At 38.1% G+C, this 13,416-nt stretch overlaps 1 protein-coding gene across 1 annotated transcript in view; it reads right to left on the bottom strand.

Annotated features, from left to right (window-relative positions):
- POLQ (DNA polymerase theta) overlaps window positions 1-13,416 on the bottom strand; it is a 67,405-nt gene that overhangs the window by 15,370 nt on the left and 38,619 nt on the right. The window contains exons 19-24 of the mRNA XM_049785864.1: window positions 7,544-7,784; window positions 6,667-6,860; window positions 6,153-6,290; window positions 3,819-3,993; window positions 1,430-1,556; window positions 215-336 (exon numbers count right to left, since the gene is read on the bottom strand). Of these exons, the coding sequence (XP_049641821.1) occupies window positions 215-336; window positions 1,430-1,556; window positions 3,819-3,993; window positions 6,153-6,290; window positions 6,667-6,860; window positions 7,544-7,784 (997 nt within the window). The remainder of the gene's footprint in view (window positions 1-214; window positions 337-1,429; window positions 1,557-3,818; window positions 3,994-6,152; window positions 6,291-6,666; window positions 6,861-7,543; window positions 7,785-13,416) is intronic.

The raw sequence follows: 13,416 nt of genomic DNA, 5'->3' as shown, positions 1-13,416 counted from the left end.
GGCTTACAATGACAGAATGGCTTTAAAAGACACCACAGAAGTTTCCCACTTAGTGGCACATAGAACAGCAGTGCCACACAAAGGGTAAACAAGCTATACTAAAAAGATGAAAGATCAAATACAAGCTTCTTAGTCTTCTTCATAATGCAGGCATATCAATGATATGAAAGTCAACAAAAGCAAACTGAAACTCAAAAGCCTATCCCTGACTTACCTGAAAAAGGCACAAAGGCGTGTCGCATGCTAACAGAAAATGGCACTCTCCTGTCTGAGGTTTTCTCCTCTATCTCTCCCTGGTGCCCAGGGCTTACATCCAATTCCTTCTTGTTTCTTCCCCTGTGATACAAATGGCACCATGAGCTAAGCATAAAGCAGTCTCAAATACACAAAAAATTATCTTTCAGTAAAGTATTTCCATAAGAAATTCAACTCCTTACTTAGAACTCAATTAAAAACTTGGCAAAGCTTCTAAATTTAATTTAATTTAAATTAAATTTAAATTTAATCGAAATTAATTTAAATTTAATTAAACAGAAGACATTTTTAATAGCCTTTCCTAAAAACTATGTCTAAGACATCCCTGACATCTAGTAAAATATGTATATTATTCCTTTTGGGTATATATGGCAAAGAGGAAAAGGTTTCTGATGCTATTAAACTCATCCCTGTAATATTTAACATAAAGAAGCAGATAAAGCTGGCTAATGTGACTGACAGTCCAATTTTGGGGTTTTGTTTTTTGGGGCCATACCTGGTAATTCTCAAGGGTATCCCTGGCTTTCAGAATTAATCCTGGTGGTGCTCGGGATCACATAGGATGCCAGGAATTGAACTTGGGTTGGCCATGTGCAAGATAAGCACCTTACTCACTGTGCTATCCCTCCAACCCAACAGCAGTATTTTAATCTTTCAGCATTAACTAATTTCTTTATAGACATATTAAGTGGTTTAAAAATCACTACTATTTCTGGGGTAGTACCCAAAATAAAAATGTAAATATGTGGAAAAGAAAGTTAGGCGGATTTAATTATTGGGTCTAAAATTCTTAAGCCATGTATACATTCACAAAAATATATTTACACAGAAAAACAGAGTCTACCTGTTGTCAGACACCTCTAAAATCACTTTACTTTTTCCTTTCACCTTTTCTGAGTTCATAATTAGCACAAGTATTCTTAATTAAGTCAACCTGACTCTCAGGTGAACTCTGTTAAAGTCTGGCTAATAAAAGTGGCAGAGAAAGCAGCAGAAAGTGAGAAGATTGGCAGGGTCAGTAGGCTCCAAGGAGCTGCTCAATATCCCCTGGCCAAAATGCTCAATGATTCTGTCTAGTTTCTTGTGCAAAACTAAAACCCCACAGAGTGGCATAGACTATCAACCCCCCGGAAAACCAGCTAACCAGTAAGCCCCAGAATTGCCCGCACACTACCTGCCATTATGAACAAGACCTCTGCCTGCAGCCTCGGAAAGTGGGCTCTCCTCTACTAGTGTTGGTAATTTGATCTCAAAATCTCTTGGCACATTTTGAATATTTGGCTCTACAAAAGTGATTCTTCCTAAAAGAAGCAGAATGAAGACATAAAATTGAAGAGTAAAAAGAAACTTAACATTTATTTGAACTGTTTCACATTTGTTCTTCATTTTGTTATTTGGGCGTCAGGTACCAAAACCATGCATATAAGACATATATATGTATAGAATATTTTTAATATTTGAGTGATTACCAATGGGGAAAATGTACAGAAACGGTTACCAATGTAGGTAAACATCTGAGTTTTCTATAATAATTTCTGTTTTTGTAATTTCTGTAATTTCTGTAATTGTAGTTTCTGTAATTTCTGTTTTATATTAACTGAATTCTCTAAATATTTAATCCCATGAAAATATGACAAAATGAGCTATAGTTTATATATTATTATTATTATATATAGCTATATGTTAAAAAGAGTATCGGGACTGTAAAATGTTAGCACTCATATTAATAAAGACCAATGCATTATGGATCCTCAGAGAATTGACTATCCAAGTTTTTAGAATTTGATAATGTACAAAATAAAAAAAAGATCGGGCAAAAGAGTGACTGAGACACTATCATTAGAGTAATTAGCTAATGAAGAAACAAATTGCCAGTGAGAGGCAGGGACTGAAAAGAAACACCACTTTCCATATATATATATATATATATATATATATATATATATATATATATATATATATCTTTGGTTTCTGGGACATATTTGGCCTTGCTCAGGGGTTACTCCTGGCTCTATGCTCAGAAATTACTCCAAGAAAGGGTCCATATGGAATGTTAGGAATCAAATCCGCCATGTGCAAGGCAAACTCCTACCCACTGTGCTACCACTCTGGCCCTCTTTTCCAGATATTTCTTGGACTGTTTCCTTCACCATCATCATCACTCATCAAAAAAATCAACAGATGGCTGGAGATGAGAATTAGGTAGTTAATAAATATCCCAGGAAACAGAAAACTTTTTTCATGTGTATAACCTTTATTTTCCTCCCAAATTCTGTTTATTTGATTCCATTTCTCTAAAACACATTAATTTTGTCCAAAACAGCTTGGGAAAATGATTACTGTGGCGTTTATAATACACATGCATAGAGACACAAAATCTTACTCTATAAAGAAAACAAAAACCAGGAGTGATCTTGAGCACAGTCAGGAGTAAACTCTGGGCAAAGCCAGGAGTGCCCTCAAAACAAATAGTCTCACCTGCCAAAGAAAAACAAAAACACACAAAAACTAACTTGTCTAGATACCAAATACTTTATTCCTCAACTATGAAAATCTAGGTTGGGGCCGGAGAGATAGCATGAATGTAAGGCATTTGCCTTTCAGGCAGAAGGTCATTGGTTTGAATCCCGGCATCCCATATGGTCCCCCAAGCCTGCCAGGAGCAATTTCTGAGCATGGAGCCAGGAGTAACCGCTGCCGAGTGTGAACCCCCCCAAGAAAGAAAGGGAGGGAGAGAGGGAGGGAGGGAGGGAGGGAAGGAAGGAAGGAGGGAAGGAAGGAAAGAAGGAAGGAAGGAAGGAAGGAAGGAAGGAAGGAAGGAAGGAAGGAAGGAAGGAAGGAAGGAAGGAAGGAAGGAAGGAAGGAAGGAAGGAAGGAAGGAAGGATAAAATAAAATAAAATCTAGGTTGATTTAGCTTATCAAATGTATCCCCAGAGGACCATGAGATGTCAAAGGACTAGTGTTTTTCCTGATGAATAAAATAAGGGTCATTATTCATATAGAAGCTCCGAGGCTGACTTAGATTCAGCCTAGATAGAAGCCTAAAAAGCTCCAGAGAGGATTATGACTAAATTTAGATAAAAACATTGACTCAAGTAAATACTTCATTCCTCTATATTCCTCATTCAAAGCACTAAGGCAACCCACTTATTTGACACAGTATATAAAAACAGGACTATATATTTTTTTTTTTTTTTGGTTTTTGGGTCACACCCGGCGGTGCTCAGGGGTTACTCCTGGCTGTCTGCTCAGAAATAGCTCCTGGCAGGCACGGGGGACCATATGGGACACCGGGATTCGAACCAACCACCTTTGGTCCTGGATCGGCTGCTTGCAAGGCAAACGCCGCTGTGCTATCTCTCCGGGCCCAACAGGACTATATTTTACTACAATCCATCTCTTTATCCAGAGTAGTATCTTTGTTTTAGTCTTTCATAAATGTTTATAAAATTTCATTTAATACAATAACACTAGAAGTTCTTGGGTCATCACAAGCAAATACTATAATGAAAACATTTTTCTTTTCAAATTAAACATTATTTATATTTAACAATTCCCTTACCTGTAGCTGTGTGTGACTGTGATGTCAGATAGATCCTTTCCATACCCAGAAAGGGGTTCAGATGTTTTTCACGTTGTAAGGGAAAGACCACTTTGGTAATAGCATTTGTTATTCTTCTCCACTCTAATATCAAGCCTGGTAAAGGGTGTAATGTCTTTAATTTATTTAAAACATCCTTAAAAAGAAAATAATAAGATAGAATTATTCTCCAAATTTCATAAAAAATCATAATCCCTCCTATAAGTAACTGTATCAGTAACTCCTATGAGTAATATGCTGTTAAACTTAAATTTAATAGTTCCTACATCTATAATACAAATTTTCTGTTTGTATTTCTTTGGTAAATTACTGTATTGACAAAATGATAAGTATAAATTACAAAATACTCATAATCCCAGATGTTCTCCTAAGACCTCCAGGAATGATCCCTGAGCATAAAACCAGGAGTAATCCCTGAGCACAACCAGGTGTGCCCTTCTCCAAAAAAACTATATCAACTATATCAAAATAAAATCAGTGAGAAGTCAAGGTAGCAAAATAAATGCCTCCCCACACTCAACCTAAGAGTTTGTATTTTTTGATTTTCTATACATTTCCTCCTCCATTGTTGAAGTGATCAAGTTTCAATTTTTTTTAATTTTTTTTTCCCTTTGGTTTTTGGGCCACACTCAGTGATGCTTCGGGGTTACTCCTGGCTATGCAATCAGAAATTGCTCCTGGCTTGGGAGACCATATGAGATGCTGGATGGAACCCAGGTCCATCCTGGGTCAGCCACATGCAATGTCTATTGTTTTGGCCCCTACTTTTAATATTTTAATCAAGAAGCTTAATTTGAAAACACTAAATTTTTCACATTTTTGAATTTTTATGAATCATTACAGAATAAACAGTTATGATGTAAAAGGGTCATTGAGAGCAAATAACAAGTTATGGAAACAGATCTCTGGAAACTTCCCCAAAGCACACAAGCCGGTTAATGATATTAGGGCTAAAATTCCACAGAAGAGAAACTTAGTCCACTCTCTGTGGCTATGATGGCGATACTTTCTATTTTTAATTTTTCATCATAATATGCTTTAACACATAACATTAGCCCCCAGTTTAAAGGGGAAAAAATGTTAAAATCAAGCCCTTTCTCTTTCTCCCATGCATATATATTTTACAGAGATTCTAAATCTACTACAGCCGAGTAATAGATGTCAATATTTAAGGCAATTGGTCTTAATTTATTAACAATTATATTGAGTTTTTGTACGGTTTTTTTGTTTATTTTTCTGTTTTTGAATCACACCCAGTGATGCTCAGGGGTTACTCCTGGCTTTGCACTCAGAAATTGCCCCTGGCTTGGGGAACCATATGGAATGCCAGGGATCGAACTTTGATCTGTTCCAGGTTAATTTGTGCAAAGCAAATGCCCTAAGGACTGCGCCACTACTCAGAGCCCTTGAAGGTTTTTTTTGTAAGAAAAAAAAAAAAAACACCTAGCAATGTAGTTAATTAAATTCACAAGGTATTTATATCAGTGGGTCACTTTTTTAGGTTTTTGTTTGTTTGTTTGTTTTGGGGCCACACCTAGTAGCGCTCAGGGGTTACTCCTGGCTCTGTGCTCAGAAATCACTCCTGGCAGACAGGGGGAGGCCTATATTGCATGCTGGGGCTCAAACCTGGGCCTGTCCCAGGTCAGCAGCATACAAGGCAAATGCCCTATCATTGTACTATCACTTCGGTCGCTGGGTTACATTTTTTAATTGAGAGACTTCACAACAACAACAAAAAATCATAATGAGATTTTTGGCTTTCTCTGAGAAACTAGGTAGCAGGCCAATACATTCATGGGTGTGGGAATTGCTGTACAGCATACTTTTTTCCAATGTACTTTAATTTTTGAAGTATCACAAATTGAACTCAAGGACTCACACTTGTGAAAGCAAGTGTTCTACTACTGACCTGCATCCCTGGCCCTGCTACTTTATTTTATTTTCTGCACAATTACAACAGTGTTATGTTTATCAAACACTTACAATGTTTTGGCTACAAGAAAGATAATACTGACTCAGATTATAGTTCAACTTTTCTACACTTAATATCTCCAGTCTTTGTGGAGAGTTGAATCACAAACCAATTTATTCTTATATGAATAAGCTTAAATGTTGAGCTGTTCTGAATCTTTTATTTTTTTAACTTTTTTTAAAAGATTTTATTTAGCCACTGTGAAATTACAAAGCTATTCATACTTAAGCTATCATGGATCTTGATTTCATCATAATTCTTTCAAGACACCAAAATGCAAAATATAGTTTGGATTCTGCCTTGCGATTGCCCCCCAAAAGCACCTTACTAGTGCTGAACTTTTTTCCCAGCTTCAGCTTGTGTCCACTGTCATTCACTCTTCTGGTAGCACCCAAGGTTTTCTTGCTGCCTTGGTTTCTTATCTCTCCATTTGGTGGCAACTTCAATTCCAAAAATAAAACCTGCAATATATTAATGTTTATTTAGTCAAGTACCAAATTGAAAGAACTGTCATTCATAAAAATGTTTCAATTTAATGATAAAAAAAAACCTATACAGTTGTACATGGTTGTAAGGAAGAATTCCTAGAATAGGAGAAATTTTCTCTCAATCTTATAACAATATGTAACTCTCTGGAAAAGTTCATTCTATAACACAGATTGCTAACTGCAATCTATGATTTGGGTTAATCTCATCATAGAGCATATGTTATTGATATCAGATATTCCAAGTCCAATTATCCTGGCTAAATTATTTACTAATCATTTGTTTAAATAAACATACAATCAGTTTTATTTAAAAATTACTTTTCTAAATTCTCTATTCCTATGATACAACCTCAGCGATGTCATCGGAACTTGTGAAGGAAAAAGTGTGTCCAGCAAGTTGATAGGCCTGAGTCTCAATTGCATCCAGTTTGGCTTGCATTATATGTTTCTGACTTTCACATTCTGTAGTACTAAAGCCGATTCCATTCAGTTCTAACAAAGCCAAGCAGTACTGAGAGGGCATTTCTACATTATGGAAAACATCTAAAAGAAAAAAAGTAAAAATTCAAACATAAATTTACCATTTAAGCGACTGAGAAAAACATCATTTCTGAAACATACCAAAATATGTTATTCAAGCAATCTATCAAAAGCCAACCACCTAAGCAGTGTCACCAAAGCAACAATAAAAGGTAAAAATGTACTTTCCACTTCTATATAAGCACTAGTCAAGTATCTTCTAAGCAATAAAGTTACTTGGCAATTTATGAACTGTGGATATTACAAGATAATGCCTTTCTCCTAAGATAACACTTTTACTTCTACTTTTGGCTAGAGAAAGATAGTCAAACACATTTGTTAAACTGATTCTAAAAGTTAACTCCCTAAAATTATCTCTAGTATTTCTGGTCCCATGATAGGCATGCTTGTTCAAACAATAGAGACATTTATATTTCTTAGTGTTCTTACCAAGTCCTCAATAAAGTCAAAGTCATAGACCACAAACCCACAACAAGCATCATACTCAATGGAGGAAAACTAAAAGCCTTCCCTTTACAAGCAGGCAAAGGACAAATCTGCCCATTTCCACCACTTCTGTTTAATATAGTACTGAAATTACTTGCCGTATCAATTAGGCAAGAAAAAGATACCTTTTTAAAGGTGGCTAAATTTGTACCTTCAATTCATAACTCAAAAAAAAAAAAGTCAGGGACTTTGATTTTTACCTTGAAGGTTTTCCTTCTGCAACAAAGAGTTAAGTTGATTCATGGAGTTGAAGATGAGAATGGACTCCACAGATGCTCTGTATCTCCCAGAATGCTCAGTACTTACATTGAGGCCCAGACTTTGAATTCCTTGACCAGTTTCTATCCCTTCCAGGAGTGGAAGCTCATGAGGAAGAAAACTAGTAACTATGCTGTGAAGAGTTGGCTCCTTAGAATCAGGATCTAGTAACCAGCATGCCACCTGAATAGAAAAGAAATCAAGGTGTTTTCTTCATTTTCTAAGGACATAACTGCATACAAGAATTTGGGGGCATTTGTTTTTGGGTCACACCTAGTGGCACCCAGGGGTTACTGGCTATGCACTCATAAATTGCTTCTAGCAGGCTCTAGGGACCATATGGGATGTCGGGAATTGAACCCAGGTTTATCCTGGGTCAGCTGCATGCAAGGCAGAAGCCCTACCTGCTGTGTTATAACTCTGGACCTGCATATAAGAATTTTAAAGGAAAAAAAAAAGAAATCTCATTTCTTTTTTTTTTTTTTTTGGTTTTTGGGCCACACCCTGTGATGCTCAGGGGTTACTCCTGGCTATGCACTCAGAAGTTGCTCCTGGCTTCTTGGGGGACCATATGGGATGCCGGGGGATCGAACCGCGGTCCGTCCTAGGCTAGCGCAGGCAAGGCAGGCACCTTACCTCCAGCGCCACCTCCCGGCCCCAAGAAATCTCATTTCTAATCTCTCTTCACTTAATTCCTACTATCACATGATCTTCCTATGAAAGAAGAAGGAAGGATAACTTCAATAAAATTATTTTCAGTAATAAAAGAAAATGAAATGTACTGATTATCTAGATCATCCCAGAGTATAGGGAGAAGGCAGAGAAGGAAAGAAATTGGGGTGGAAAGAAGAGGGGAGGAAAAAAGTAATGGAGGAACAGGATTTGGGGCTCAGATATTCTGGTGATGTGGGAAAGTGGTACTGCTGTTTATTCAAAACAAAGATTCAAGAATCCAGAACTATAGTACAGTGGGTATGGTGCTTGCTTGCCTTGCATATGGCCAACCTAGGTTCAATTTTCAGCATCCCAAATGGTTGCCTGGGCAACATCAGATATGATTACTGAGTGTACATCCAGGAGTAACCCTAGAACATTGCCAGGTGTGGCCAAAATGAAATAACCCACAAAAAAAACCAGACTCTACAACACTGAAAACGAGATGTAAACTATAACCATTGAACTTTGAAATGTGCCTGTCAAGATGGTTTATGGGTACCTGGATGGGAAAAGTAGGAGGAGTATGGGAAAACTGATAGGAAAGTAATTAACAACTGGGTGTGTAATACTGTATGTCTAAGATTCAACTATCAATAATTTTGGAAATCACATTTCATTAAATAAATTTAAAAATTGTTTTAAGGAACAGAGACTTCAAGAAAGGAAATTTTCATTCTTATTACGATATTCGGGAAGCTCGCCTAACATGTGTAAAAATTCCAGGCAAGCACTCTACCACTAAGCTACGGCCCAGCTCCTATACAAAGACTTTTTTTCATAAAGTCTTTAATCGAAAAAGAAGAAAAACTTTAACTTTTCTGTTATATTACTGTAGTACTCCTGCTGATCTGGTTTTGATGTAAGCTTAAAACACTAAGTTCCTTTCAGCTACCTGAAATCATTTTTCCAGAAGATAGCCACTTCTCTCCTCAGACTAACTTTGGGTAACTTACTATAACAAAGATGGACCTATATACTTATTTCATTTCTGGCAATCTGTACTCAAGTATCACTACTGATGGGGTCAAGGACCATGTAGTATAAGAGAATACCCAGGGTCAAGTCATGTGCAAGGCAAGCACCACGATAGTATCTCCCTGGCCTGACACAAACTATTAAAGCATATATGCATATCATATCATACACGCTATCAGATGTATTTAGTTCTTTCAACATTGAGAGAAATGAGACATACATATTAAATAGTAAAAGTTCAGGAATTGGAGATATATGTAGCTAAAAATGCAATGCCCTGGGTTTAATTCCTGGAATCCCACAGGTCCCTCAGCACTGCCTAAAATGGACCTAGTCCATAAGTACTGCCACAACTAATAACAACAAACCAAAGAGTTTACAGTCATACTGTGAATTTCTCATAAATAAAAAAATAAGTTCATATCAAAGTTTTAAAACTTTGTTCATATCCCAACTTTTGTTAGGGAAGTGTGCCTTACACATTCCAAGCAAGTACTCTACCACTGAACTTCAGCCCTAGCTCTTAGAAAAAAAAATAACCAAAGTTCATATCAAAGTTTTCAAATTGCCTCTACAATTTTTCCTCAGAGTGAGACCATATCACCAGGAACATTCAACTACACATCTGATAGTGTTAATTTTTCTACGTGCCCTGAAAGATCAGAAATTTGTAAAAATAAGAGATCAAATTGCATTGTTAAGCATATATAACAATAAATTACTGTATTTTTCATACCATAAGAGACACCCCCCCTCACCCCGCAAAAGTGCTCTCATGGAGCAAATGCTGCCTGAAGTGAAGCCTGAGTGCAAGGGAGGAGAGCATCTAAAAACAATGTGCGTCTTATGATCAGGTGCGTCTTATAAAGTGAAAATAAGAATTCTTTCCTTAAGTACTCATAGTAAACAATATAAGAATATGTGATATTTTGCAATTACAAAGGAAAAATTTTCAGGGGCAAATTAATCCATTTGTTCCTATACTACTGAGATTTAATTAAATAACTGCTATTCATTTTGCTACTTTATATCTATAAACTTACCCCATTTTTGCTTCTGTACTCATAAATATTTGAAATGTCTATCATACATAACTGAAAATTATCCTTATTTTCTATTACTTGGAGGCAAAAAACTTAGAAATTAATCAAATGACCAAAAAATGTATTTCAGGTCAGTGATAGTACAGAGGATTCTTGCATATGACCAACCTGGATGTAATCCCCTGCACTGCATATGGTCAAATAAGCCCCACCAGGAATGAGAGGTACCTAAGCAGAGCCAGGAGTAAACCTTGCATATAGCTAGATGTGGCCTAAAAGCCAAAATAATTTTTTTAATTTTAAATTTTTATAAAAATATAAACTTTAATTTTTCAGGGAGGGACTTCAGAGCATAAAAGCCGGCTATCCTTTGCAAAAGCTGGCTCCCTGTGTGTGACACCAGGCGGGGAAAATCCGCGAAAGTACACCGGCCCAGTGGGGCTCAGCTGTGAAAGACTGTGAGTGTGACCTGTCTATGTCTGTCTACTGTCCTCTTGCGTGAAACTCTTGCGAGTGGGGCAAAAAGAGCCTCCAGAAACCTCGCTCGCCCAGACGCCATTTTCAGGGAGGGACTTCAGAGCATAAAAACCGGCTATCCTTTGCAAAAGCTGGCTCCCTGTGTGTGACACCAGGCGGGGAAAATCCGCGAAAGTACACCGGCCCAGTGGGGCTCAGCTGTGAAAGACTGTGAGTGTGACCTGTCTATGTCTGTCTACTGTCCTCTTGCGTGAAACTCTTGCGAGTGGGGCAAAAAGAGCCTCCAGAAACCTCGCTCGCCCAGACGCCATTTTCAGGGAGGGACTTCAGAGCATAAAAACCGGCTATCCTTTGCAAAAGCTGGCTCCCTGTGTGTGACACCAGGCGGGGAAAATCCGCGAAAGTACACCGGCCCAGTGGGGCTCAGCTGTGAAAGACTGTGAGTGTGACCTGTCTATGTCTGTCTACTGTCCTCTTGCGTGAAACTCTTGCGAGTGGGGCAAAAAGAGGCTCAGAGGAGCACGGCCGCTCCGCTTCGCTACGCGGCCGTGCACTCTTTCTAAGGAAAGAACTCCATTGCAACAAGAAGGAAAAATCACACTAAGAACGGCGCTATATCACAGAAGCAAACATTTCTCTCTGGACTGTCTTCTCTGTTACATGCTCGGGCCTAAGATTTGACCCAGTGTGAGGCTTCATCCACGGAGGACTCCCCTCCCTTAGAGGCAAGTCAGCCCATCCAGAAAGGGAGGAGCCAGAGGAGTGTGCTGCCTACATCATATAGACAATGAATACCACTACAACACGTAGAAAAACCCACAATACAAATGTGACAATGGGGAAACAGCGCAGGCCAGCATCAGACATAGAGAATGAAGATGACAATTCTGAGGACCAGATAATGACTGAACAACTAATCAACCTCTCAGATAAGGACTTTAGACTAGCAATATGGAAGGTGCTCAACAGACTCCAAGAAACCATGGATCGAGTTGAACAGAACACTAATAAGAACCAAGAAAATATGAAGGCAGAAATGACAAAACTCCAAACTGAAATAACATGTCAACTAACAGGCCTGAAAAACTCAGTAAACGAAGTGAATGACAAAATGGATAAGCTCTGGGACAGGGTATCAGAAGCTGAGAATAGACTTGGTGCTGTGGAAGATGAGATACATAACAATTCCATACAGCAGGAGAGATTGGACAAAAAACTTAAAGCAAATGAGCAGACAATGGAAAAATTAGTCAAAGAATGGGAACAGACGAAAATAGAAGTCTATGATAAGATCAACAGAAACAACTTAAGAATCATTGGAGTCCCAGAGACCCAGGAAGAAAATTTCCAGGAAGAATCAATGGTCAAGAACATCATTAAAGAGAAACTCCCAGAGCTAAAGAATATATGTGATCAAATCCTGCATGCCCGAAGAGTACCAACCAAAAGAGACCCCAGAAAAACCACCCCAAGACACATCCTAGTCACAATGACAAATCCCACAGATAGAGACAGAATTCTGAAAACAGCAAGATCAAAAGGGGAAATCATGTTCAAGCAAGCTTCCCTGAGATTTACAGCAGACCTGTCACCAGAAACGCTCAATGCCAGAAAGCAGTGGTGGGATATTGTGACAAGACTGAATGAAATGAATGCTTCACCCAGAATACTATACCCAGCAAAACTCACTTTCCGGTTTGATGGAAGAATACATGGTTTCACAGACAAAAAACAGCTCAGAAACTTCACAGACACAAAACCAGTCTTAAGAGAAAAACTGAAAGACCTAATCTAAGACAAGACTACCCAAAAGACACACCAAATTTTGAAATAAAGATGGCGTTAAATCCCAGGACAATTCTTTCTCTCAACGTCAATGGACTAAATGCACCAGTTAAGAGACACAGAGTGGCTAAATGGATCAAAAAACTCAATCCAACCTTCTGCTGCCTACAAGAAACGCACCTGAATAGTCAGAACAAACATAGACTCAAAATAAAAGGCTGGAGAAAAGTTATCCAAGCAAACAACACCCATAAAAAAGCTGGAGTGGCCATACTAATATCAGATAATGCAAACTTTATACTCAGGAAGGTTGTAAGGGACAAAGACGGACATTTTATATTAATCAAGGGGTACGTAGAGCAGGAAGAATTCACTCTCCTAAACATATATGCACCGAATGAGGGGCCAGCAAAATATTTAATACAACTGCTGACAAATCTGAAAAATAATATCAACAACAACACAATAATTGTGGGGGACCTAAACACGGCTTTGTCAACACTGGACAGGTCAACCAGACTGAAACCCAACAAGAATATACTAGACCTGAGGAGAGAAATGGAAGAAAGAGGCCTAGTGGATATATATAGGACACTCCATCCCCAGAAACCTGGATACACATTCTTCTCCAATGTACATGGGACATTCTCCAGGATAGACTACATGCTGGCACATAAAACATACCTCCATAAGATCAAGAGGATAGAAATTTTGCAGACTACCTTCGCTGACCACAAGGCTCTGAAATTATTTGTGAACTCCAAAGGGACTCAGAAGAAACACTTTAACACCTGGAAGTTAAACAGCCTCATGCTCAA

Source organism: Suncus etruscus, chromosome 13 (assembly GCF_024139225.1).
Source record: "Suncus etruscus isolate mSunEtr1 chromosome 13, mSunEtr1.pri.cur, whole genome shotgun sequence".
NCBI lineage: Eukaryota > Metazoa > Chordata > Mammalia > Eulipotyphla > Soricidae > Suncus > Suncus etruscus.
This window is presented reverse-complemented; position numbering and strand designations above follow the sequence as displayed.